At 44.2% G+C, this 27,822-nt stretch overlaps 1 protein-coding gene and 1 pseudogene across 8 annotated transcripts in view; one reads left to right on the top strand and one right to left on the bottom strand.

Annotated features, from left to right (window-relative positions):
• SEPTIN11 (septin 11) overlaps window positions 1-27,822 on the bottom strand; it is a 137,084-nt gene that overhangs the window by 9,418 nt on the left and 99,844 nt on the right. For all 8 annotated transcript variants that reach the window (XR_009737077.1, XM_061420559.1, XM_061420556.1 and 5 more), the window contains exons 3-8: window positions 25,897-26,092; window positions 17,626-17,812; window positions 13,570-13,731; window positions 10,991-11,087; window positions 9,436-9,604; window positions 1,645-1,777 (exon numbers count right to left, since the gene is read on the bottom strand). Coding sequence is in view for 7 of the 8 variants with exons in the window: in XM_061420556.1 (XP_061276540.1) it covers window positions 1,645-1,777; window positions 9,436-9,604; window positions 10,991-11,087; window positions 13,570-13,731; window positions 17,626-17,812; window positions 25,897-26,092 (944 nt within the window). In the remaining variant the exon portion in view is untranslated. The remainder of the gene's footprint in view (window positions 1-1,644; window positions 1,778-9,435; window positions 9,605-10,990; window positions 11,088-13,569; window positions 13,732-17,625; window positions 17,813-25,896; window positions 26,093-27,822) is intronic.
• Window positions 16,329-16,853, top strand: LOC133250015 (small ribosomal subunit protein eS24-like; annotated as a pseudogene).

Raw genomic sequence — 27,822 nt, 5'->3', positions numbered from 1 at the left:
CAAAATAGATAATACATATTTACTTGGAGACTTATATAATGACTACAGATAGACGTATACAGACTATTCAAATAAAAAGAGCATGTAGAGAAATTTCTGAACCTTGACAAACTAAATTTAGAAAAATAACACAATGCAGAAACAAAAACAGGGGGAGAGGGAAGAAGGGCGGGTGGGGAGGCAGGAAGAGAAAGGGAAGGAGGGACGGAGGGAAACGTCCTCACTGAATGATTCTAGATTTTTTACCCAGCATTCACTTGATACTTAAAGCCAACAGCAAATAAGGCTCAACTTTCCTTTCTCTGCAGCAAAACTATGTTGAGTACTTAGCTATTAAGTAAACTCTAGGTTTTTCATTATCTACCATCAAGGCAAACCTATGTCTTTCTCTCAGTGGGATAAGTGTTACTCAGAAATCCATGAGGCCCGATTCCAATTGATGTCCATACAAACAGACTCATAAATTTTAATGTACCTCAGTTTATCTTTTAACAGGAGAAAATGAGTAATATTCATTAAGCTATATCAGCTAAAGAATTGGGTCATTTTAAAATCTGAACAGAATTGATTCCTTCATTCTAAACTCTGAAAACTCTTACTGTATTGAAAACATTACTTAAGATGAAAACAAATTACTCATTACCATGTGAAATAATTCATATGTCTGAAAATGTTCAGTTATTTATTTTACAATATACTATGCATACATTTAGCAGTATATTTAGGGTATTATGTATAAGAAACAAATACAAATAAAAAGGATACATTTACATTTAATTAAGTGATCTTAAAAGCTTCCACACTACATTAATCTGCTGCTGCTACTGCTGCTAAGTCACTTCAGTTGTGTCCGACTCTGTGTGACCCTATAGACGGCAGCCCACCAGGCTCCCCTATCCCTGGGATTCTCCAGGCAAGAACACTGGAGTGGGTTGCCATTTCCTTCTCCAATGCAGGAAAGTGAAAAGTGAAAGTGAAGTCGCTCAGTCGTGTCCGACTCTTAGCGACCCCATGCAGCCTACCAGGCTCCTCTGTCCATGGGATTTTCCAGGCAAGAGTACTGGAGTGGGGTGCCATTGCCTTCTCCAACATTAATCTAATGGCAACTAAATTAAGTTCTTGGTTTAATTTAAATAATAGGGGCATATATGTTTATATAATCAAATATATGTTTATCTGTGCAGTTTTAGGCAGATTTTGTGTGCTTAAACTATTTTAAAGTGGTAATGATTTAGTGTGTGTGCTTAATTATTAGAAAGAACTTCCATATCAAAAGTGATAGACCAAAAGCTCTAATTTGTATTTTAAGAAACTTCTCAAAATAAAACTAATATAATCAATAAATACTGCTTAAAAATTTTTTTTAAAGAAATAAAAAAGAAATCCAGAAAGCAGTTACCCTGGCCTGGAACTACAAGGGCTTTGGGATCAGGCCTAGAGATATAAGATCTAGCTTTAGTCTTGGCTTTGCTGCTAAGTTGGTATGTGACTGCATAAACCCCTTAATCTTTAGGACACTCAGTGTTGCCATCTGTGAAACAGGAATGAGACTGGCTGTCCTGCTCTTCACACCAGGCTGGTAGGCCACTCCTCTGATAGAATACACGTGGCAAGTGCTTATCTCCTCTGTCTCCCCTGGCTCACCTCTTTCTCCGCCTCTTTAAGTTCAGCTTCTTTCTCCTTCACTCTCATGACAAACATCTGTCTCATCTCTTCTTCTTTCTTCTGAAGTTCTCCCAGAAATTCATTCCTTTTGGCTTCATATGTCTCCTGAAGACTACTCAAAAGCCACAAACCAAGGACAGTGTTGTGAAGTTGCATGATAAGACATTTCAGTTCAAACAATTTCTACCCAACTGCTTCCTCAAAATAGATAAGGCTGCCGCTTACCAGGTTCAGGGACACATAAAATGGCACCATCTTTTTTTAATTATGTGAGGATCAGAAAGACAAGTGTATAGGAACCAGAGATGTGGCAGTAAGCACAGAATAGCACTAATGCTGATGTTGTTTAGTCGCTACTCTTTTGGGACCCCGTGGACTGTAGCCCACCAGGCTCCTCTCTCCATGGGATCTCCCAGGTAAGAATACTGGAGCGGTTGCCATCTCCTTCTCCAGGGGATCTTCGCCATTCAGGGATCAAACCCGAGTCTCTTACACGGGAAGGTGGATTCTTTACCACTGAGCCACTAGGGAAGCCCCTAGCACTAATGGGATGCCTCTTACTGCCCAGGCTGTCTGCTGTGTATATTCACACAGGGTCAGCCTGGGCGGGCCGGTGTCTCCCAGATGAGTACCAGGTGGACACTGAAGACATGATTAGAATTTTAGAAGGTTAGAGGGCGTGTGGGGAGAGACGTGCATTGGCACTGGAGCCAGACAGAGCCATCAGAGCTGGTTTGGGGTTCACAGCAGTTTACTGACTGGTCTGAGGAAGGGCACAGCCTCGCAGCTCAATGTTGTCTACATAAATGTGAATACAATGCCTTCCAGGGATATGATTATGGGAGGTGAATGTGGGCAGACCGAGAAAAGCATCTGACATAACATTAGTGCTGGATAAATGTCATCTCCCCCACTCAGCTCCCTCCAACCCCCCAGTTTAGAAAACAGACTCAGTGAACCATTTAAAGAGACAATAGTATATCTAAAGATATTATAGAAAATTACTACTCTTCAAGTGATATTATGAATTGTAAATAGAGCAGGGAGGAGTTTTACTTTTATTTTAAACCTCATCCACCTCCTGACTGTCTGCAGAACTTAGGGCCCAATATTTTAAAGCAAATGCCATGGACTCAGTTTCACCTCCAAATCAGAACAAATATATTTACAGAAAAAGCACCGTTGGTGACACAACTTAGAAAAACAGACACCCACACCCACTCACACAGAGAAACATTTGTGGGTAAATTACTATTTCTAGCTCTCCCTTGAACTATCCCTAGAACAAGAGTTGTTACAGTAACACAGGTCTGCAGAGCTGTCCACCTTTACCCAGGGACCACTTTCATCCATAGAGCTGGTTCCAAAATGCAGAGCAGCTGCGGATGACCCCAGGCTCCATGTGGAGCCACCCCAGCATTCACACTTGTCCATGCAGAAGGAGGAAAAGGACATGCAAGTTCGGGTGCCCCCCCCCCCCTTGCAGGGGAATAGCAACATACTTACAAATATCTTAATTAGGTTTGTTTCTATTTCTATAATCAGTGCTCTTACTGGCCGCTGAAAAAATCAGTTCTCCTGCCCTCAAGTGTATCAACACTACCTACCCAGTAATGGACAATTAGCAGTCTCAAGTTTCTGGAGGTATATTTGGCTTTCACATTATCTTAGAACACAAAAGCAAGTGTAGCCAACATTAGTGCTGGCTAACAATAGCAATATTTGGACTTGACATTTAAACTCTACAGCCACAGATACAGAGAAATGCATGGGATAATAAAGGTACAAAATAATTTAGAAATTTGATTTTGTTTGCTAGCTTCCAGTAAACTCTTCAACAGCATTACTTGGGTCAGAATTGCCAAAGGCAGAGGATAACCTGTCCCTGCTATTAAATTTTGGGAGGGAACCCAGTTTTTGTTGATTTTAAGATAATGAATATGTCTCCCTTTCCTAACAAGCAGTGGAACACCCACTGGGTTTGCCAAAAAGTTTCATTTGGGTTTTTCTGTTAAGATGTTAGGGAAAAAATCCAAATGAACCTGTTGGCCAAGCCAATATTATAGAAACACTATCAAGAAACATGACCCAGAATGTGTTCCAAAGACCACTAATTTCAAGAAATCTTCAAAAGAAGGGATCCCAGGTTGAAAGAACAAAAGGAAGGTGCAATGTGTGACCCTGACCTCTCTTTAGGAGAGCCCCAGAGTGCAGGGGCTCCCAAGACCTGCAGCACGTCAGCACTGCCTGGGTAGGTTTTATTGGACTTTTCTAAACTCCACTCCTGGAGATGCTGTCTCAGGATGTCCGACAAAGGCAAAGCAATCTGTACTTCTTAAATGCTTCCAGGTGACTGGACAGTAACTAGTATGCCAACCAAGGCTTAAGTGCTCTGAAAAGGCCTTTAGTTTCCAAACAAAACAAAAACCTGTTTAAACTGATTAACTTAGAGCTCTCCAAATCTGTTTCATCATGGAAAGTTTTGTTAAGTGACCCACAGAGAGAATCTCCTTTGGGTAACACTACTAGGAATTCTGAGAACTCTCAAAATGACTCTGCCTTCGCCAGTCCCATACACAGCCTAGCCTAGGCTCCCGTTTTGGGAAATCCATTTTCAAACTGAGTCATGACCCAGTCGAGGGACTTAACCCATCTGTTAAAAAGTTTAGAGACTAGGACAGAAAGAAAAAAAAAAAAAATGCAGTGCAAACACGAACAGCAGATATTGTTTCGTGCAATGTGTATACTGGATCATGATATAGAACGTATTTCATAGTCAAGTTTGCGGCCCCAAGTTGGAAAACGCGTATCCCAGAGAAAGGATAGAGTGATGCTGCTGCAGCCAGATGATCTGAACACTGGCTGCTTATGAGACGGCTGCATCCGGGGACAGGAAGCGGCTCTGGAGCTCTGACACTGGAGATGACAAGCAACATGCTGGAAAGAGAAACCCCACTCCAAGGAGTCCAGTGCAGTAAGTTTCTTAGATATGCATTCACAGATGACACTCCCCAGGCACGTGCAGAAATCCATGTGTGAACGAGAGACACTGGACAGCCTCCCCAATGCCTCCAGCCAGTGAACCCCAGTCTAGAAGGAACTGGCCCTACAGTATATCCACTCAGACACCTAAGGGGATGACACCTTTTGCAATTTTTAGCCCTTCCAACTTCATTTGTAATTGTACTTACTAATACACTTTTCCAAGGGAGAAGTGAACAATATTTTCATGAGGCTTTAAGCCAGCCTGAAACACAGGCTTTTCTCTTCTCATTTCCTCTCAACAGGTCTGAGTAGAAGATGGCTCTGCCCACGGAGGTCAAGGCAAAGGAGAACAAGCACTGACACTCCGGCCCATCCTTCACTCAGGGTAAGTCACGCAGCGCAGCTCTCCCCGTCAGGTCTCGTGGACCACCAGGGGAGGGCAGGCTGGAGTCCCACACGTCACCGCGGTTAGTGGAGGAATGTACACACGAAAATGCGTCATCCTCACAACCACACTGGGAAGTGGGTATTATTAGCACCACACGTTTCATAGATGGAGAAACTCAGACACAGAGGAGCTCAGTAATCTGTGCAGGTCACACAATGAAGAAATGACGGAGCTGGGACAGGCGCCTCGGCCACCTAGCTCAGGTGGGAGCTCACCTCCCACGGCCGGAGAAGCAAGGCTTTGGTGCTCCTAAAAACAAAGACGTCTCAGGGGGCTGCAAATTGTGTGGCCTCGAGAGAAGGGCAGTAAAGCAGCACTATATAGGACCTGACAGGCAGAGCGCAGGAGAGGGTGGTGTTTGGAGGCGTGCAGGAGAGCTGGGAAGAGGGCAGTGGTGTCCAGGAGACGAGCGGCAGAGACAAGACCCATCCCCTCGTCTGTGAACAGCCCGCGCCCACTTCTTCCCCAAATGCCAGCCAGAAGGGGGCCCGGGTATGAGGGACCTGAGTCCTGGGAAGGCACGGGTGCTCTGGCTGGAGTGAAGCATGAGCTCCAAGGCTGCAGGGCAGCAGGTGGGAAAGATGCGGACCAGAACAAGCAGGAAGGGACTTTCCGGGTGGTCTCCAGGCTCCCAGTGCAGGGAGCCTGGGTTCGATCCCTGGTCAGGGAACTAGATCCCACAAGCTGCAACCAAGACCTGGTGCAGCCAAAATAAACATTTAAAAACAGAAAAAGCAGGTTGACACCTGGAGATGTGTATGCATAGTGACAGAGAGAAAGAGTCTGCCACAAGACAAAAGAGACAATACTCTGAATGCAGGCAGGTTGAAGGACAGTACCAGGCACAGACTCGGCTTCTGTGCCAGGGACTCACTTCCAAGGCTCAAATGTGGCCTGTCCCTGAACTCACCTGGCTCCTGGTTTGGTGTAATACTTAGGGGAGCCGCCACTCATGAGCCTCGGCTTTACAGACCTCTCTCTATTTTATGAATGCGTGGTATAAACACAAGTGGCGCCCAGAGGGGAGGGTGGCCTTCACTGTACCCCTGAGAAGGAATTCTCTACTTTGAGAACATAAAAGCCCGGAGTCCTTCACTGATACTCCTTCAACCTCACCCTAAACGCACAGGGAAAAAATGTCTTCTCTGAGCATCCAGGCGTGATGACTTTGATGGTGAAATCCCAGGAAATCCCTCAGATTAACTGTGGCTTTTGCTTTTCCTTAACTGTGTCATCGTTCACGCAGTGAACCCTCAGGGTCAGGCCCACAGGAAGTGCCCAGGAGGCTGGAAACTCCTCCAGGAGAGAGGCTGGGCTCTTTGTAAAGTGGTGGTTTCCAAGGAAAGGAAAACCAAGTTCATTTCGCCTTACAACCTGCCAAGACTTGTGATTCAGAGTTGACTTTTACATTCCAAGGATCTTGCCTGCACCTAGAGGGCCACCTGAGGTTGAGTGAGTGGGTCTCCAAGAGGAGAAACTGCTTCTAGGGTTCCCAGGAACTGAGGTGATGGGAGATGTTTATTTATAGAAGGTCTACTTCTGTTTCTTATTTTCTTATACAGGGAAGACAGTAAAGGTTTTGGTGATACAGATATATTGGGTTGGCCCAAAAGTTCACTGGGGTTTCCATACCATCTTACATAAAAACCCAAATGTTTTGGCCAACCCAATATTATATATTTCCTGCTTTTTTGTCCTCAAAAAGGAACCCTCAGGCCAGTAGAAATGGAACCAAATGGGGAAGGGGAGATGTGTGAATAAAGCATGTTCTCTCCAAGTCTCAAGGACCTCCACCGCCGGACTGGGAGGCCGAAGCAGTGGGCTGTGAAAACCACAGGATACTGGCCTGGGACGGCCAAATGCAAATGAGAGGGACAACTTCAGTGAGTCCAGACTCCTGCATCTTCCCACACATAGAGAAGCACTAAATTCCTTCACTTAGGTTACCTAGTTTTCTTTAATTAACAATGATCACTGCCATCTATGGGGTCGCACAGAGTCGGACATGACTGAAGCGACTTAGCAGCAGCAGCAGCAGTTCAGACCACCTGCCCTTTGTGGCAAAACTTCTATATAACCTGATGGATCCTCCCCTCATCTCCTCAGAGCAGTTCTCTCAGGGTTACTTGAGATGCTGTCTCCTGGGCTTGAAGTCCCACCAAACATTAAAACATAACCCTCCACTTTTAGGATGGGAATATCTTTTTTAGAGCCACGCAGCCACACCTGTTCTTTTCGTTAGGGCTTCTGGCTGCTTCATCCTCTAAGGGTGGAACTGAACGACTGGGGCAGAGACTGCACTGCTCATAGAATCCACCGCATTGATGTCCTTGGGGGCACATTCTGGAAAAAGTACTCCTACCAGATCTTACTATCCCCGGATCCAGCCCAGTTCCTCATTTTACAGATAAAGAACCTGAAGCCCAGACAAGAAGTCCGGTGGTAGCAGGACCAAGACTTGAACCCAGACTGATGCCCCCTCACCCTTCAGCACTGTCTGGGTTTGAATGAGAGTGGAGGCATATGGGTCCCATTGTTCTGTGGTTCCTTCTGTTCCATGTCTATGTGGGTGGCGGGGCGGGGAGGGATGAGGAGAGAAAACCTCTATGAAAAAATAAAGATGGCCTCTGCCACTATCAACTACCATTTTCCTCCAGCTTAATAAGCAGGACTGTGTTGAGGCTATTTTGGGGTCAAGTTTCTATCAGCTGAACCTGTATACACAAAAAGGGATCCTCTATGCTGCCTCAGAAAGCACATTCCCGTGGTGGAAGACGGTCAGTTTCACAAGCCCCCAGGGCAGGACTAAATGGTGCAAACCTGGCTAAAAGTGAACATCTCAGTTAGAAGCCCTTTGTCTGGGGTCTCCACTCATTCTCACAGGATACACAGGAGCACTCTACCAGGAAACCATCCCAGATCTCACAAAACTATCTCTAAAGCGATTCCAAGAAAATAACCTCCTCCCATCCTAAAGGCAGCTCAGATCCCAGGGACAGTCTGCCACACGGCACGCAGGCTGCCTCGGGCATATTTTGGGAGGTAAATGTGTGGCCAGCTGGCTCCTAGACATCCAAGTGTGAGTTACAGGTCAGCCACAAAAGCAAAGGAAAACAGTCTTTTCCAATGAACTGTAGCCCCCAATTGGTACAGCCATAGAACAGACACCTCGTATCACCTCAACTCAAATCCCCATTAAGAAACTACAAGAGGGACTTCCCTGGTGATCCAATGGCTGAGAGTCCACCTGCCAGTGCAGGGGACACAGGTTCCATCCCTGGTCTGGGACGATCCCACATGTCTCAGGCCAACAGGTCCTGAACCTGTTCAGGCAACTACTGAACCGGAGCGCCCCAAGTGCTGAAGCCCGTGCGCCTAGAACCAGTGCTCCAAAACAGGAGAAGCCACCGAAAGGAGAAGCCCGTGAACTGCAACTCGAGGGCGGACCTCGCGCAACACAACTAGAGAAAGCCGGTGTGCAGGAACAAAGACCCAGCACAGCCATAAGTAAGTAAATACGTATTTAAAAAGAAAAGAAACTGTATGAGTTTAGTATGGAAAAGTGATTCTCTCCTGTACCAGGAGGTGGCGAATCTAGCCCAGCAGCCCACCTTCCTCTGCCTGGCTGACCCTTACCCACCACTGGGTTCTCACCGGGCCTGGCCTTTGCTGGGCCACTAACTCTCTGGCTCACAAAACCTGGGATGCAGAAGTGCATGGGGTTGCAAAGAAGCAGACATGACTTAGTGACTGAACAACAACAACAAAACTCTGCATTGATCTCCACACTCTCCGCTTCACATTTTTCCTCTTCATCTCCATCCATCAACGGTGTGGGGAAATACATAACAGACATTCTGTAAGTTATTCCCTTTCCTACTCACTCGTGTTCTTAGAACTGTATGGATTCACTGAAATCTAGTAAGAGCACTGCCAAAATAGGACTGCTGGCAAGGTTCAACCTTAAATCTGTCTGGCAAAAATGAACAGGGCCAACTGTAATGAGCAGCAACACCTTTGTAAATGCCTGAACCAGGTCCTATGCTTCTGTGAGTGTAACAGGGTTCAAAACTCACGCCCATCACTTCCAACTTGGGCAGGTTGTGGTGCCTTCGCTTCCTCGACTGTAAAATGAGGATGCAGGAATGACATCAGGAACATCAGTTACTCGAGGTGATACAAAGTGGTACTGCAATGCCGGGCAATACGTGCTGTTAATCTGCCCTCGCCTGACCCCCTCCCGCTTGGATATCTCAATCCAGTGAGTGTTTCTGTGATGCACCAGCACATCTCAGAGACTGCTGCCTGGGGGAGCTGATTGCTAGGTGCCCGCATACCTGAAGGGCTTGCTGTCAGGGTCAGTGTCCTTGAAGCCCATCTCCTCGAGCTTACAGCGCCGATACAGTTCATAATGGCGGGTGTGAGTCTGTTCTCGTAAATCTTCCATGTTCACACGGATCAGCATCTCTCGGAGTTTCACAAAGTCACAGTGGTTTTCATTCTCCACTGTGAGAGATGGGGAAGAAGGCAGGGAGGGTTCTCAGCAGCCATGTCATTAAGATCTGAAGTGATGCTTCTGAGATGTTGTCACCATGGCTACTGAAACCTCTGAGGTCTCAAGGTCACCCGAGGATCCTCTACTGGATCCTCCTTCCACCCTTAACATAGACAGGATTTCTGACATCGGTGATGACTGTGACTGATGATGAGGGTGACCGCTGAGTGCATACTGACTGCTGAGTGCAAGGCACCCTAGGAGGAGCTCTGCAAATACTGTCTCGACTCTGTAACAATTCTGCCAAGCAGGCTACGTGACTCCTGCCCCCCAGATGCAGAGCATGGTTCTGATGAGCAGGCTGACCTCCCAGACAGATGGAGCAGAGTCTACATCCAGACCTTGTCACATCTGGCAATTTCTACCCCTCCATGCTGTCAGGACCTGTACAAGGCAGCTTTTATGTACCACCTCCTTTAATTTTACCAACAACTTGTTGCTGTTGTTGTTCAGTCACTAAGTCGTGTCCGACTCTTTGCAACCCCATGGACTACAGTACACCAGGCTCTCCTGTCCTTCACCATCTCCTGGATTTTGCTCAGATTCATGTCAATTGAGTCAGTGATGCCATCTAACCATCTCATCCTCTGTCACCCCCTTCTCCTTTCCATCAACAACATGAAGAACGTCTTCTTATTGCAAAGAATTTAGGAAGATTCATAAACACTAGAATTTTCCTAAACATCTCAAAGGTACTGTGGTTTCTCAGTTCTCATAGATTTGCTGCCTTTATTCAGAACAAGAGGACTGATATATCTTAAACTGATGAAGGAACTTTCTTTCTGCAGCCACCCTACTTAATCCATAGCATTGGATAACCTCCTTCACAACACACAAGGGCAGGCAACAGAATCAGAGACCTCGCCCAACAAAGTGACACAGGAAAAAATATCTTCAGGTTAGAGACTGTGGTCATGTTCCCAAGTGCCAATTACAGGTCACTTATTCTCATAATTCTCAGATACTGACTGAGAAAACATTTCATTAGAAGACAATTTTTCAGGAGATAATGGAGAAACAAGTATCATGTTTGCAAGAAACTGTTTGCAGCTTTCTGATACTTGGCTGATGAAACTGGTTCAAACTCCCAGGGAAGAACTCTCTTCGCTCAGGAATTTATAGTAAATTCCCCACACCACCCAGCATTCCTGACGGGCTGCCTCGTGGGCACAAAGCCTCTGCAGACACTTCTCTCTGTTGTGTACTGGCCTCCCCATTTCTTTCCTTCCTCCACGACTGCCAGCGGCCCCCTTCCATCCACCCATGTCGAGTTCCCGCATGGTCACTCTGGGGGTGACAGCTGAGGAGCGCCTTTGCTGTGATGCCCACGTACATACCCTGCACCACACCCCAGGGGTACTGCCTGGCCTTCGCCATCTTGTTGCCGATCTTCACCTCTTCGGTGCTGCCGACCACCGCAAAAGGGAGGTGGACCTGCCAGCAACAGAAGACAGAGTGGTTACCCTCCCCAAGCAGCAAAGATGGGCCCCCCATGCTTCCACACGCCCCCTCCTCCCGCAGGCGTCTCCTTGGGGCAAGAGGAAAGGCAGAGTGAGGGCAGACGAGGGAGGGGGCTCAACAGCCCAGTGGGGGTAGGTGTCATGGATCCGACCCTCCTGCCACCAGCTCCTGAAGCTCTGACGTGCGCTAGACTCCGGGGCAGACGGGAGTCTTTGCAATTATATGTATGGTAAGTGAGGGAACTCCAGTGTCTGACAGTAGCCACTGATGTATGCTCATCTATGTGATTAAGAGCACTTGATGTGAGGCTGATTAAGAATAATTTTTTAATTTTATTTACTTCTAATTCAATTACACTTAAAAGGAAGCAGTGTGAAACAGTTTTCCCTTAATTACAACTTTATGGTTTTGGTAGGACTGCACTTCACTTGGCATCAAATTCAAATCTTCTAAAAAAAAAAAAAAGAAGAGGAAGAAGCAGTTATGTCAATGTGGACGTAGACATGAAGGAAAATTACTCTTTTTGGTACTTTTTTCATACTGAAAAACTTTGAAGTATGAGAGGAGTAAGTTAGGCAGGTGTCCAAGTTGGGATGTATGTAACTGTGAAATGTACATTCAGGAATTCCCTGGTGGTCCAGTGGTTAGGACTCTGAGCTTTCATTGCCATGGCCTGGGTTCAATCCCTGGTCAGGAAACTAAGATCCTGCAAGACTTGCAGTGCAGGCAAAAAAAGACAAAAAAAAAAAGAAAGAAATACACACACACACAGAAATGAAATTTTTGACATATTAGGTTAAATAAGTTCTTAAATTTATCTTCTTACTTTTTAAAAATGTGGCTACTGGAAAATTTTAAATTCCTTGTGTGGCTCATATTTTATTTCTATTGATCAGCGTTGCTTTTGACAGGTGATCACTGTACAAAATTCAATTGAGAAAATTACTGGCTCAGGCTTTGCCCCCAGACTCACCTTGAGCAGAGCTGCTATATAAGATACCAGGCTGTACCACGCTCTGTGCCACGTTGGTTTATTTGGTAACTATGGCTACATTCTGGGGCAAAAACAGTGATTCCATATTTTTCCTATTGGCAGGTAAGAATAACATTTGAAATGGCTGATCTTGGATTTATTGCTGATAAATAATAAATCAGTAATTATTTACCGATTTACTGCTCCCCGATGCAGGGTCCTTCTGCTACAGATAAACTGAGAAAGATGATGCTTTTAAAGCTGGATCCTCTCCCACAGAGAGCCTGGCAGAACCCTTGGCCCAGGCTGCCCAAGTGCTATTCTGTCTGGTGCTCATGGTACTTATATTTTCCAGTTGATTTCTCACTGTGGACGAAGGGAAGAAAGCACATCTTCTTCCCCAGCATCTGGAACTGCAGAGTGTTCCCTAGAGTTGGGGCACCAGGACCCTTGCAGCCCACACTATGATGTCGCGACCTAGGAAACCACCTGCTCCGTCAGCGCTGAGGGACAGAAGCCGCCACTGGCCCCTAGGATAACCTTCTTTCACATGCTCTCGTGGCCATTTCCCAGGAAGCATCTCTCTTGGGTTTCGTCCAAGGACTCCAGACCCTTTACTATCCTGGCCACAGCAGCACGGCAGCCAGAGGGGCTCACACAACTCAGGGTGAGCAGACCCGGGTGAAGCAGAGCTGGGCTGCCTCTGCAGCAATGAGATCCTTCAGTGTTAAAGGCAATGCTTTCCAGAGAAGGAAAACATTCTATTCCCTTCCAAAGTCCTGATCATAGTGGGGATGACTAGAGGGATTGATAATAGCCCTATCCAGAGAAGTCCATATGCTGAACAGAAGGAGGAAGAAGCAGTTCTGAGGAATTACTCTCATCTCCTAATTACGACGGCAAACAGCACAAATCGGGTTGAAATTTCGGTTAGGTTGAAATCTCAGTGTTACTATTCACGAGATGGCTCTCACCAAATCATTTAATTTTCTAGCTAAGCTTCAGTATGACTTTCTTTACATAAAATGTCCAGAAGAGGCAAATCTACAGAGACAGGAATGTACAGACTGGTAGTTGTCAATGTCTGTATATGCAGATGTGCTAAGTCCCTTCAGTCGTGTCCAACTCTTTGCAACACTATGGACTGTAGCCCACCAGGCTCCTCTGTCCATGGGATTTTCCAGGCAAGAATACTGGAGTGGGTTGCCATGCCCTCCTCTACGGGATCTTCCCAACCCAGGGATCAAACCCGAGTCTCTTATGTCTCCCGCACTGGCAGACAGGTTCTTTACCACTAGCGCCACCTGAGAAGCACCCACCAATGGCTGGGATGGTTAGAAGGCTGACATCTAGAAGGTACACGGTTTCTCTCTGGGGTGATGGAAATGTTCTAAAATTGATTGTGGTGATGGTCACACAATTCTGTGAATACTAAAAACCACTGCGCCACCATCACGGGATGGTCCTTACATGAGGACTTACACTCATCGTTGCGTTAATCTCTGCCACCGTTTCTTCATCTGTAGGGAACTGATAGATCTGGACCCCGTTGCTGACTAGTTCACTCATGATCTTACTCTTGAATTTGTGCAATTCGTTCTTGGCAATGGTGTCCGCTTTTGCAATTATTGGAATGATGTTCACCTGTAAACCAAACACAGCCATTTTTATTTAATTCCAACATGAAAAACAGACAAATGAATAAAATATAGAAAACACAGAAATGGAAATTGTACAACTTCACTTAGAAAATATAGAGATGATATTGAAAATTGCACTTTCGACCTAGATGCAAAATTCAGAAGATATTCGATAACCTTTTAATTCCATCTCTGAACACTTTACTTCCTCCCATCTGGCACTGAAAGAAAGCATCCTTGTAATTTCCTCTTCTATGCCACCTCATTCTTCCTTACCGTGTAAAAGGAAGTGTTACTCTATAACAAAGAAGCCTATTCTTTGAGTAACCAGCCACTCCTCTGTGACTCCTCCCAGCTACTTTAGGAGCTTGATTTTTGCATGTTTCTAACAGTCTAATACCAAGGTTTTTGGTAGTTAGAATAGTGGAACATTCAGCTCTATGAGGAGAGCATCCTTTCTTTCTTCTGATGACCTGAAAATTGCTAGGAACAGGGAACCTAAGCATTAACCAAAACAAAAATGGTTTCACCTACTTTTAAATTTTTCAAAATCACATCAACTAATTCTCTTGAGAACCAGCTTCTATCAGATTACTTTGTGCCAGAATGAGACCTAGTGCCAAAGACAAAACTCGCTTTCAGAGCATCGGATACAGAGAGCTCGGGATTTGACAGCAAAGGCAGAAAGCCCGGGACAAGGCCTGAGGACCCTCCAGCTCCAGCCCTAAAGCCCAGGGTGGGCCACTCTTCTCCTAGCTTGCCCTGACACTGTCCATAAGGCACATTTTTTGAAATTCACTTTTAAAGAATAACTTCCTTCCACTCCCTGTTTGGTACAAAGGTTTCACTAAGATGCTATTGACATCTGATACCGAAGCCAGGTCAGTTGAAAAGGGAACAGAAAGTGGTCCCAGCCAGAGAAAAGAGAGACTTCTGGGAGGTTTTCTGGGTCATGTCCGCATTCCTTTGCTTCTCCTTTTATCCCAAGAGCCAAATCAAAAATCCCTGATAAACCAGAATGAGATGATCCACTGATGGAAAAAACCTCTTCTTCCCTATTCCTTTACCACTCCTAACCTTATCACGCGTGGGCTCCCTCCAGCAAGTTGGAGGCTGAGGCAGACATCACTGAGGGCTGGTGAATGTCTGAATCAGGACCTGGGCAACAAACTCCTCCCTGTTTTTCATATTGGCTAACTTTTGTGCACATTTGGTATTCGGTTAACACCAACATGCACAAAATGGCAGAGGGTCATACTTTCCTGGCCAATTTGATGAGAGTAGACAGAAGAACCAAGCAAATTTAGATTTAAAATCTCTTCTTCTTCAGAAGAAGGTGCCTGGAAATCTTTTCTGAAATTATATGTTTGCCTTAATTCTTCACTTCACTAGTACCAACAAACCTTTGACAACATCATTTTCAAATTCTCTCCAGCATTACTCTACAATAATATTAATCCTTTGAAAGCGGTTCAACTTGCTTTATAGTGATGGCTTTGTTTTTATTAACTGCATTTGCCTTTTCTTTCCCCTTTGAAATCAACTCTACGAAGCATAATCCTATTGTTGGATATCACCCTGACGTGGTCTACAAGCTCTGCCTCAGTGAGGAAGCCACCTCCCTCTGCCTGCCTCCCAGCCCTGCTTTCAAGGACCTGAGAGTGCAGGGAGCAGGGTCCCCCTGCCCATGACTCCTCACCCTCAATGGCTCACTGCAGCTGAATCAAATGAGGTGAGGGAAGGTTTCTATTTATTCTCCCAAGAATACTCTAGCTGCAGGAGTCCTTTCTGGCTGGTAGAATATGTTTGTGTAAAGCAGTGCGCGCCTGTGCAGGCTGGGGCCTGGGGAGCCTGGCATGGTATCAGCATGCGGGCCTCCTGTGGGCTGGTTCAGGCAGAGACCTTGGGGACAGGCAGATCTTCTCAGCGGTCTCTATTATGTCCCTCCAGGGAGAAAGCATCCTTTAAACAGAGTTGTTGGACAGAAAATAACACCCAACAAAGCCCCGTAAAGATACTAGGACTTGTTACTGATCTCAAAAGCAGGTTAGAATCTAAGAGGAAACACTAGAGCAGAATTCTGTGATTGTTCTTGTTGCCATTTGCTGCTGCTTTATTTCACAATGTATTGTCTTCCTACTTATTTCAAAATGAAAAATCAAATTAGTCGTCAAGTACATCATCAAATGCGGTCAAACTTAGCAGCCCTTCTCTCAAATGTTGTGAAGGAGAGAGGTTACACATGTGCAAAGATCAGGGGTCAAACGCATTCTGAGACACTACTTCCTTTGAACACATGGTACAGATCTGTTTTAAAATCTAAGAAATTAGACCAACCTTATCACATAGATAAAGAATTAACACTTTTAAAAAAATTTTTAAACTTTAAGTTAAAGCCAAACCTATACAAACCCTTCAAAGAGAGGTTTAAAGCAAGTTTTTTTAAAAAAATAAATCGTGAATTACTGTTCAATCTCCCTAAATTTAACCCTTCCTACGACCCTTTAGGTGTCTCCACTATCTGATTCCCCTACCCTCAACAGAGCACACATTAGTGCTAATTTAAGAACTGAAGCTCTCTTTTCCTCCCTGGCTGCTTGAAGATCAGCCGCCATCACGAATGACGCAGCAACTATCCGGACCAGTAAGTTCACGACCAACCAACTACTTCAGCAGAAACAATGTCCTTTACCCCAGAAAGGCAATAGTCCCTAAGACAGAAATTCAGGAAAAACTGGCCAAAATGTCCAAGACCAAATGTCATCTTTGTATTTGGATTCAGAACACATTTTGGTGGTGGTGAGACAACTGGCTTTGGCATGATTTACTGTCATTCCTTGGATTATGCGAAGAAGAATGAGTCCAAACACAGGCTTGCAAGACACGGCCTGTATGAGAAGAACAAGACCTCAAGAAAATAGTGCAAGGAACACAAGAAGAGAGTGAAGAAAGCCAGGGGGGCTGCAAAGGCCAGTGTTGGCGCTGGCAAAAAGTGAGCTGGAGCTTGGACGACAGAAGGAGTAAAGATTCTGCAATGACTCTATCTGTGGTGATTGTACAGATTTTTCATGAAAGAGAAAATAAATGAAGACCTCTTACCTGAAAAAAAAACACAAAAAACTAAAGATACTTTGTAATAAGCTACATCATTTTGCTTTGTCCTCTGTCCAATATCTAGAGGTTTTGAAACATTTTTTTTCATATTGTTAAACCTTATGGTTCTGTAAGCCAGTGAAAATAAATACAGGGTTAGGAAGCAGAGGTGGGGATGAACAGGTGGAGACTTCTAGGGTAGTGAAACTACTCTATTTGATACTCTAGTGATAATTACATGTCATTATAAATGTGTCCAAGCCCACAGAATGTACAATATCAAGAGTGAACCCCGGTGTAAACTATCGACTTGGGGTGACAGGGACGTGTCAATGGAGGTTTTTTGATTGTATTAATAACAAATGCACCATTTTGGGGGGATATTGGTAATGGGTGGCTATGCATGTGGAAAATAGGGAATCTATTGAAAATATCTGCACTTTGCTCTTAATTTTGCTGTGAACCTAAAACAGCTTCCCTGGTGGCTCAGATGGTAAAGAATCTGCCTACAATGCGGGAGACCTGGTTTGATCCTTGAGTTGGAAAGATCCCTTGGAAGCGGGCATGGCAACCTACTCCAGGACTCCTGTCTGGAGAATCCTCATGGACAGAGAAGCCTGGTGTGCCATAGTCCATGGGGTTGCAAAGAGTTGGACATGACTGAGCGACTAAGCACACACAAAACTGTAAAAAATAGTCTTTAAAATAAAACACCAAATTACACCAAAAGCAGAGGTCCCCTGGGGCCTCTGGACAAAGGTGATCTTAGGGGAGAGTGGACGGCACCTAGAGCAGCAGTGAGTACCTTACTGTCCAGCTTCTTCATGGTGACCAGGTCCAGGGACTTGAGCGAATGGCCAGTGGGGGCAATGAAGTAGAGACACGCGTGGATCCTGGTGTCATGGTAGTTGAAGAGAGAACGTTTGATCTTCAGTTCCTCTTGCAAGTAGGCCTCAAACTGGGCATCGATATATTCCACGATCGGCTTGTAGCTAGAAGGCAGAAGACGGTTATTAAAACACATTTTTAAATCAGCATGTCGCTAGTCTCAAACTCTTTGTACAGTCCTCCAGGAAAGTCCTTAGTGGTTCCCTGTTCTCTAAGAGCTAGAGTCCAAGCTCCTTACCTTGGCAGCCCAGGCCTTTGGCCATATGACCCCTAAACATCACCCCAGGCTCCCCTATCCTTCTCCTTCCTAGTTCATGCTTTCTGCCCCGCATGGCAAGCTCCCGCCTGCCTCCAGGCCTGTGCTCATGCTAGATCCCCACCTGGAATGGTCTTCTTCCTCTTAATCTCCTGGCTAACATTCATCCTTTTAAAACAGCAATTAGAAATATGTAGGATACACTGTCACTGCCCCCATGGCACCCATGAAGGAATTGCTAAGAGACTGTGGTATTCTTCCCTGCTGGGCCAAAACTGAGCCTCAAAATCTGTCCCAGTAAAGTGACTTTGACAGGCTCTCCCAACTGACTGGCATTGGTGCCCAGAGTGAAACTCCTCTGTGGTTTTAGGATGTGGCACCATCTCTGGCTGGCAGCCTCTCCCTGCTCCTCTGCCCAGTCCTTCGGGGAAGAGGGCTAGCTACTCTGTACTCTCAAAAAGCCCTGCGCCTGCCATGACCTCATCTATAAATGGAAGTGCCTGGTCTATTAGGATCAAGGTTCCTTCCAACTCTCAATTTTATGATTTGAAGGTAAACTCTCTTCTCACCAAATCCTAATTCAAATCTATTTTGAATAATTACGCATGACTCTATGAACTGACCACAAACACTATCATTAATAGCATATGCGGGATATATATTCAATAAATCACATGTTCTCCAGGGACAAAGTAGTTCATTAGGTCACTATGGAAAAGCCACGAATTCTTCCAGGTCTCCACAGGGACTGCTCAGAAGCTAGTGTCAGCACCAATGAGATGGGTGGATTAGGAATGAAATGGGTTAATCCTTCCCCAGACTTACTACCTTGCTGAGGAATGATTTAAGCTTTAAGAAAAATAAAAACCTCTCAACACTCAACTTGCAAACCCATAAATTAAACTGAAATCCCTGAAAGGGAACTATAAATCTTTTATAATGAGGATGACAGCAGATGTCCTAAAAGAAAAAAAAAAAAATTTATGACCAAAACTGAAAACAGAAAAAAGTTTTCTTCTATTTTCCTTTGGTGATTTACTACAATCCATTGATTCAATCTGAGCAAAGCCTCTAGAGGTTTAAAGAAAAAGTAGACTGTGCCTGAAAAAAATCCTTAACATAATAGAAATCCCAATGAATTCCAATAGAAAGGATGAACAAGCAATAAGATTCTTCTACATGTTCCAATTTTAAAATATAGGCAGGTAGGGCTTCTCTGGTGGTTCAGTGGTTAAGAACCAGTACAATGCAAGGGACACTGGTTCGATCTCAGGTCCGGGAAGATCCCACATGCCATGGACCAACTACCACGCCATAACTACTGAAACCCGCATGCCCTAGAGTCCGTGCTCTGCAACGAGAGACGCTACTGCATGAGAAGCCCACACACCACAACTAGAGGAGTCCCTGCTTGCGGCAACTAGAGGAGACTCTCACACAGCAACAAAGACCCACTGTAGCCAAAAAAATAAACCAATACATAAATTAAAAATGTTTTTAAATATAAGCAGGTATTATATAACAATATTAATAATCATTATTATGATAGGATAGTTATATAAAATGGTGGTTAGAAGCATGGACTCAAGTCAGACCAACTAAGATCAAACTCCAAATCCACAACTTTCTAACTTGCTTTGGACAGGTTACTAAACCTCTCTGTGTTTCAATGTCTTCACAGGTAACATCAAGAACAAAAATATCACCTATATCAGAGCTAATGTGACAAATAAGTGAGCTAGTATATGCAAAAAACTAGCACATAAAAGTGTGAGATTTAACTATTTCACAGTAATTTAATAAACCACAAATAAGAGAAAAGCAAGCCTCAGTTTTCAAAAAAGACAGGAAAAAAAAGAAAAAGGAACTTTGTACTGACCTAGATCCATGGTAACTCTTCTGCCACTGACTCATGCCCTGTAGGGCAGTGGCCCAGGCCACTTCAACGAGGCCCACTCATGCCCTGTGAGTCCAAGGCCAGACTTCGGGTCCCCTGACACTGAGGCAAGTGCTCGGGGAACCAGGGACCCCCCAGCACCCTCTGAGCCCAGAAGGAGGAAAGCAGCTCATGGTAGTTGCTCCTTCCTATCCCCGCAGTTCCTGATTTGCAGTTTCCTAGCACCTCCCCCAACAGTGGTCCAAGAATGTTTCTTCTTTCTAGTAATTTCCTTTCTGCCTTTGGTCTTGATTCTGTTCCACCAAGATTATGGGAGGCCTTGCACCTCTCCTTTTCCAGTGAGGAACGCTTTCTGCCCTGGATTCAGCATCTCCGAAGCCATCTGTGGTTCTCGGCTTACGTTTCAGGCTTCCTGCTGCCTTCCCCTGTTTAGGAGTTTGGGCCAATCTTTTCAATCTCCTTTTCCCTGTATGCGGTTTCCTTGGAAAATCACATTTCCTCTTATGTTTCACTTAACCAGATCTCTTACCTAAGTTTCAGAACTCCATCCAACTGCTTACCAGATATTTCCACTTGCTCTTTTAGCTAAGTGCCCAAAATCACACTTCGTCTTGTCCCCAAACCCTACTAGCCCGTATTCCTTAGCTCAGCAGATGGCATCTCCATCCACACCACTGGCCAAATCAGAATCCTAGGTTCAACCCAGAGACTGATCACACAGAGCCTACCTCCCACACATAGCCAAGCACAAGATCCCATCTGTTCTAGCCTCTAGAGCATTATAAACAAATATATGTATTTCAGGAAAACTATTGACCAAAATCACTATTCCCTGCATTCCACATTTAATTGTGTTGATGAAACAGCCTCTCTTGATGCATATAGTAAGTCAGCCTAGTGGCTCTGTTCTCCCTTCACATCCTTCAAATAACCCCTGCCCTCTCTCCATCTCCTGTCCACGTGTGATCTACACTCAAAGTCACAAAATAAGGAAATTTCATCCTTATTTTTGCCTTTTGCTAGTTTCCATTCTTATAGCGAGGATACCTATTTATATTCTGGTTTTGCCAATTCAAACTTCTTTGGATTGTAGCCATATCAAGCAGAGGAAAGGGGGCAGGTAAACCAAATCAAGTCGTATGTTTTCACATAATTTCCTTTTAAGGCATGAGGATATCCCTTTTTATCCTCCACTCTTTTTTTTCCCCCCATAAATATACAGCCATTAAAAAAAAAAAACACACACACACAAAAAATTGACAGTGGTTGACCCTAAGAGTGATAGGAAAAAGTATTGTATACAAAGTTTTCTAGCCACCCAAGGTACCCACTGATCATGCTTGCAAAATAGCCCATGCCATTGTTCAGAGACTGACTCTCTATTTTGTATATGAACAGATAAAAGATACCTGCCATATATTTTCCTCTCTCTTGCTATCTATTAGCCAAAGCTAATTTTCCTTATCCTTCTACTACCTCTACCAGAAAGTGTGACTAAGACAGAATTTAAAGATCAAACAGACCACTCCATTACCACTTTATAACTCTGATAAAGATTCGGCGAGTTTGAGGAGTCTCTCAGTGGGCTTTAATTAGCCATGCTTTTTGTGCTATCATCATAGTTTGTAAGACGCTACTAACATCCTCCCATCTCCTAAATATGCAGAATATATATTCTGCAGCAGAAGTAGAAGCATTCTTCCAGTAGAAGAATCTACTATAGCAGATTGCGATTTCCCTTCTCCTCTAGACCTCTTTCCTTCTTCACTGAATAGTAGAGACAGCAGAACAAGAATGTCCTTAGACCACAAAGAGTTAATCATGCTATTCAACAAAACAGGAGACCTTACCAGACCTCTCTTCCTGCCTCCTTCTAGCTAGCCTGGTCCAAGGCAGACAGTGATGCAGGAATGCTGACATGTCCAAGGCCTACATACACAAACTGGGACATTCTTGAAGTCTTGCGTCGATGGCAGAAAAGCTTGCCTAATCCTCAAAGTAGTAAAAATAATCATGGGTTTGGAGAAACAACACATCCCTTCGCATATGTTTACATACTGATACAAAAATGCATACCCCACTTCCAATTTTTTTGATGGAAGCAGACCCTATCTGAATGAGTAGTGTTTTTTTGTTTTTTTTTTAAACAAAAGGCATTTGGGTTTATAGTCAACAGTGTCAACAATCCTTCTGGAGCACAGAGTTCTAAATGCCACTCAAAGAGGTTATGCAATAGCTGTCAAGAAATTTCAGAAGAAAAAAAAAATATTTGGTATCTAGGTTAGGTTAATACCACACTTCCTCTCTTCTAAGTCTCCTTGGAAACTATTATTTGACCCAAATGAGTCAGAAATTTTCTTAAAGAGGCCTCCAGCTGCAAATGTGTGGGTCAGCCTTGTACTGGCCACCTGCTGCTCAGGGCTGGCGAGTGAAAACCCACCAGAAGGGTAGGAAGTCACCATTTAAAGGAGAAGTAAAAAATGTAGTGGCAGTGCTGGGGCGATGACGAGCAGGAATAGCTCAAGGAATCTTAGCAGCAAAATGCGCGAGGATGGTTCTCATTCCCTCCAGAAGGCATCCCGAAAAAGTCCGGCTGCTGCCTGACCATCAAGCAGTGCACACGCCTGGCATTCCGCAACCCCAGGGAGAAACCTGCACAGGTCAGAGACGGAGACCCGCCTTGTTTCGATGGGTCCTCCTGACCACAAGAGGACCAGGAGCCCCCGGGCTTGCTTCCCGGCTCCCATAATGCACTTGTGCTCTTCTGCTTGTCATCAGGGTTTTCTCTTCATCTGTTCTACTGAGCATGACACACAGCATTCAGACAAGAACCTCTCCATCATTCCTTGGAATTGAAGTCATAAATCAAGAGCAACTGCTCAGCTGCAGGAGCTGTGCTTAGCTGATCCCCACTCAACACAATGTACAGATAGTCCATTTTGACAGATGCAAAATAAAATCTTTCTTACTGTGTCTAACAATTGCTCCTGTTATTCCAGGCCAATGTTTACTGAAGAGCATATAAACTGCTCTATAGATAAACTAGAGCTCAGTGCTCAGCTAGAGCGTGCATTAAATATTTCTCTGTCATTACTATGGGTACATCTTTATATCAGAGACAGTTAAAATGTATCTAGACAATACACAGCTCTAGATTTTTAAAAAATGGTTAAAATTCCTCTTTAGAAAACACACACATATACCATACACAGTTCAGAGGAAAATGAAGCAAACAAAGAAACAAAACCTGGTATGATACAAGTGAAGTGTCTGAGCCCTAAGCAAACAGACTGTAACTTAAAGTGCTGGTTGTCTTATTCCCATTAAGTTGTCACTGCACAAAAATGTCTCTAGAAGCCTCCTTCTAGAATTATCTTTGGGCCTGGGACAGTTTAACTTTCTCAAACTTCTTCTGGAGAATGAACATAAATATTTAAAATAATCATAAGGGATTCAAAGATTAGTGAAGAAGATGAGTGGTCTTGAGATGAATGCATGGGCGCAAACCAGGAAGGTTTAAAACTTAAACACCTCCCTCAAATAAGGACTACAGAAACTCAAAGAGTCGAACTGGCTTGGCTCTATCAATTGAGAAGGTTTGTTTTATAAAAACAAAACTTCACAGTATTACTTTATAATTAGGTGAAGTTTTGTCAACCAGTTTTAGTGAATACATAAGATGGACTTACGGGCTACCCTGGTGGCTCAGCTGGTAAAGAATCTGCCTGCAATTCAAGAGACCCCTGCTTGATTCCTGAGCTGGGAAGATCCCATGGAGAAGCGATAGGCTACCCACTCCAGTATTCTTGGGCTTCCCTGGTGGTTCAGCTGGTAAAGAATCTTCCCACAATGCAGGAGACCTGGGTTCAATCCCTGGGTTGGGAAGATCCCCTGGAGGAGGGCATGGCAACCCACTCCAGTATTCTTACCTGGAGAATCCCTATGGACAGAGGAGCCTGGTGGGCTGCATGCAGTCCATGGGGTCACAAAGAGTTGGACATGACTGAGTGACTAAGCCCAGCAAGACTGACTTATTGCTAATAGCTTCTGTCTACATATAAACTATAGGATCAAAATTTTGAAGGAAAAAAAAAAAAGACATTTTATTTCTTAAGCAGGTTAAACATGTCTGTTTTCTACACTGACAAAGACGTTTGTTATAAATACATTATCTGGTTAGCTTAACAAACCCTCGCTGGATAGAGAATGATCTGAATTCCTCACTAGGCTCCACTGAGACCACACTCATTATTCAGACTCAATGTGGCCATTCTGCACCCAGCAGGCCACCCAACTGTGAGCAGCCTACAGGAAGACTCAGACAATGCATAAAGGAGCCACAGTGCTCACACCACAGCTCCAGCATCAGTAGTAAGATCCTGAGCCGGCTGGAGATCAGCTACGATATTTCCCATTGAGCTTTCACAAACACGCTTTCTTCACTTTGGGTTTTAGGAGCGGATACCCCTGGCTGCCAAAGCCATCAAAATACAGGATTACCCCCTATGATTACCACACCCCTTCTCCAGGCTCAGCCATTCACAGCGCCCTTCCTTAGACCCCACCTGAAAAGAGATCGTGTGCAGATCCCACTCTGAGACCTGAGAGTATCTAGTGTCATTCTCTTAGAGTGAGATAAACTGCCAAGGACCCATAGCTGGTTATTGGCAGAATTCAGACCACAACCCAGGTCTACTAGATCCTGGGCTCTAGTTTCTTGGGCAAAATCATTATTGACTCCAAGTTTTCACTCAGAGCTATAGGAATTTGGGGATTAAGTCAAATATCCCAATCTGTCTCAGTGACTAGGAGAGCATGAGTACCTGCATGCATGCTAAGTCATTTCAGTCGTGTCCGACTCTTTGTGACCCTATGGATTATAGCCCGCCAGGCTCCTCTGTGCATGGGATTCTCCGGGCAAGAATGCTGGAGTGGGTTGCCATTTCCTCCTCTAGGGGATCTTCCCAAGCCAGGGACTGAAACCGTGCCTCTCATACCTCCTGCGTTGGCAGGCAGTGTCTTTACCACTAGCACCACCTGCGAAGCCCTAGGAGAGCAGGGCAGATGCTCATTCCAAACTCCTCTTACTTTTTAATGCCTGGTTTTTGTTTTGTTTTCTTGGCAGAGTTAAAGTGACAACATCAACAACAACAAAAAACAAACCAGAAACCACATTCCCCAGACCCTCTTGCAGCTCGTGTTCAGATGTGGCCTACTTTCTGCCAAGCAGCTGCAGCCATACGAGACCTGGAGGCAGGGGGCATGTCCCCCAAGGCAGAGGCCACACACAGGGAAAGGGGTTCTTCTTGCAAGTGGTGATGAAGGCATTCGGTTAATAGGAACAGATTCAGTGGAGGTTCTGGAGACCTGTCCCCAGCATCACAGGTACCAAATATATACAGTAATTTGTGGCAGGAGTTCCATTAACCCTAGATGTTTCTCTAGACTGCTTTTCTAGATGGGAAAGCCCCCAAACCTGGTTCCATGACTTTTCCAGGAAAATATCATAAGCTAGCTTATTCCTTCTAACAAATCCCTTTTCTGCTCATACTAGCTGGAATCACGGAGAAGGCAATGGCACCCCACTCCAGTACTCTTGCCTGGAAAATCCCATGGATGGAGGAGCCTGGTAGGCTGCAGTTCATGGGGTCGCTAAGAGTCAGCCACGACTGAGCAACTTCACTTTCACTTTTTCACTCTCATGCATTGGAGAAGGAAATGGCAACCCACTCCAGTGTTCTTGCCTGGAGAATCCCAGGGACGGGGGAGCCTGGTGGGCTGATGTCTATGGGGTTGCACAGAGTCAGACACGACTGAAGTGACTTAGCAGCAGCTGGAATTACATCAGCTGGAATTACATCAGCTGATTCTGACCTCAAGAACATTCTAAGAAAATTTCTCAGAGGGCAACAATGTCTTTTAGGTGACAGGAGACCGAGCCCTACAACGAGCGAACATTTAGTCTTTGTATTTACCCAGGATGAGTCTTGTTACCTCCTCATTCATTTACATCCCCACAAAATCCCAAGATGTACCTGTCATCTTTATTGATCTGATCTCCAAATCCCACGGTGTCAACGATGGTTAACTTCAGCCGCACATTGCTTTCCTGAAGCTCATAACTTCTGGCTTTTAACCGGACACCTGGTTCATTGTGAGTCGCTGGGTCACTTTCAAATTTCGTGTTGAATAACGTGTCCATTAACGTGGATTTGCCGATGCCCGTCTCACCTGCATGATCACAACAGAGAAATCAAAGAAGGTGTCAATGCCTCTGAGACATCAGTTCACATCAGCAGCAGTGTTTTTTTCTTTTTTTTTTAAATCATCGTGTTAGAAAAAATTTTTGAAAAGTCAGTCTCACCAGATATCCCACCACAAAAAAAAAAAAAAAAAATAGTTCTTTCCATGTGTGATCTATGGACTACCTCTCTAGAAATGCTTTAATGGATTTCAAAAACCATTCGGCAGAGAAGATCTTGAATTTATAGATCAAGATGCTCTTTTTTACCTCTGAATAGAGAAACAGAACTTAAAAGCTTGCCTGTGGTCAGTCTGTGGTCATTTCAAAGATATAAACTGTAGCTCTTCCTTCCCTAAATGTTGGCATGCAAAACTATGAATATAATTGTACTTAAAAAAAAAAAATCTATATTGCTGAGTTTCTGTTACTAGGAAAATGTAAGAGACTGATTGCATTTATATTGAATTATCTGATACCATCTAATGTTGTGGGAAAGAATTACATCTTTTTCAAAACAACACTCTTAACAAATAACAACAAAAATAACAAACCCAGCTACAATTACTGAGCACTTACTTTCTACCACGTCCTGTGATAAGAGCTTCCGATGTACTATCTCATTAAACCCTAGTACTAATTCCTGTGGAATAAATACTACTGTTTCCTCCCTTTTACAGATGAGGCATTAAAGCTTAGATAAGGTTTAAGTAACTTGTCTAAAGTCATATTGTTAAATGACAAAGCCAGGTTTCTAACTCGGGTTTGTGTGGTTCTAACACCTACATTCAACCAATTCTGACATTGTTACAGAGAAAACTGACTGCCTAATATTTTCAGGTATGGTTATGAATCTGTGAGAATCCTTTATATTATCTCCATTTGCATTTCCCAATTCAGGAGACGGCAAGCATTTGTTAGATGCCCTGGTATTCAGGCTGATGTTTGTGACAATGAAACTGAATGATGTTAAATGACCTGCAACGATGGCCTGATTGGTTCACATTATAGTTCAAGTCATCAGGTTTCACTGAGCCTCTAATATATGCAAATCAGAGTGGCAGGTATTATACTAAACCAATCAAATGGTAAGACCCAAATGTGGAGCCATGGAGAACTTTAACCTCCTCTTTAAAATAAAGCCAAGAAAAACTTTCTCTTGATACTAATTCTTGAGTCAAAAATAGTTGGCAATGAAAAAGAACCCACCCACTTCTGTGGCCGTGGCTGAGTGTGTGGGGGTAGAAATCAAGAAACATGATCTACAGGAATGCATTTTTTAAAATAAAATTTGGAAAATTTCCCCAATTAGATTTTCAGCTCAATTTAAACATACCAGTATACTCTAGCCCTTTCAACAAATCTCAATCCCATGATGTTCCTAGGGACAATATCTTGCATCTGAAGGGAGGGTTGCTGTAATGCCTTTTAGGAAGGTGACAATTCTATCCGAGAAAAAAAGAGCTCTGGGATTGGCAGCCTTAGGGCAACTTTCCCATTGAAAAGACAAAATCCACTTACTAATTAGAAGTTCTGTATTACTCATTGCTTTCCAACATAGTACAAAAATGAAGTAGAACGGAATTTCTCTGTAACTGAGCTTTCTCTAATTAGAAGCCTTCTGTGGTTTGCCACTGACTACCATGATTCATTTGTAGGATAAAAGTTAGTCAAGAACATTTGCCCAACTCTTCAGCTTTACCCATTGGACCTGATACAC

This window comes from Bos javanicus, chromosome 6 (assembly GCF_032452875.1).
Source record: "Bos javanicus breed banteng chromosome 6, ARS-OSU_banteng_1.0, whole genome shotgun sequence".
Lineage (NCBI taxonomy): Eukaryota > Metazoa > Chordata > Mammalia > Artiodactyla > Bovidae > Bos > Bos javanicus.
The sequence above is the reverse complement of the archived record's forward strand: the minus strand, read 5'-3'. Positions and strand labels throughout refer to the sequence as shown.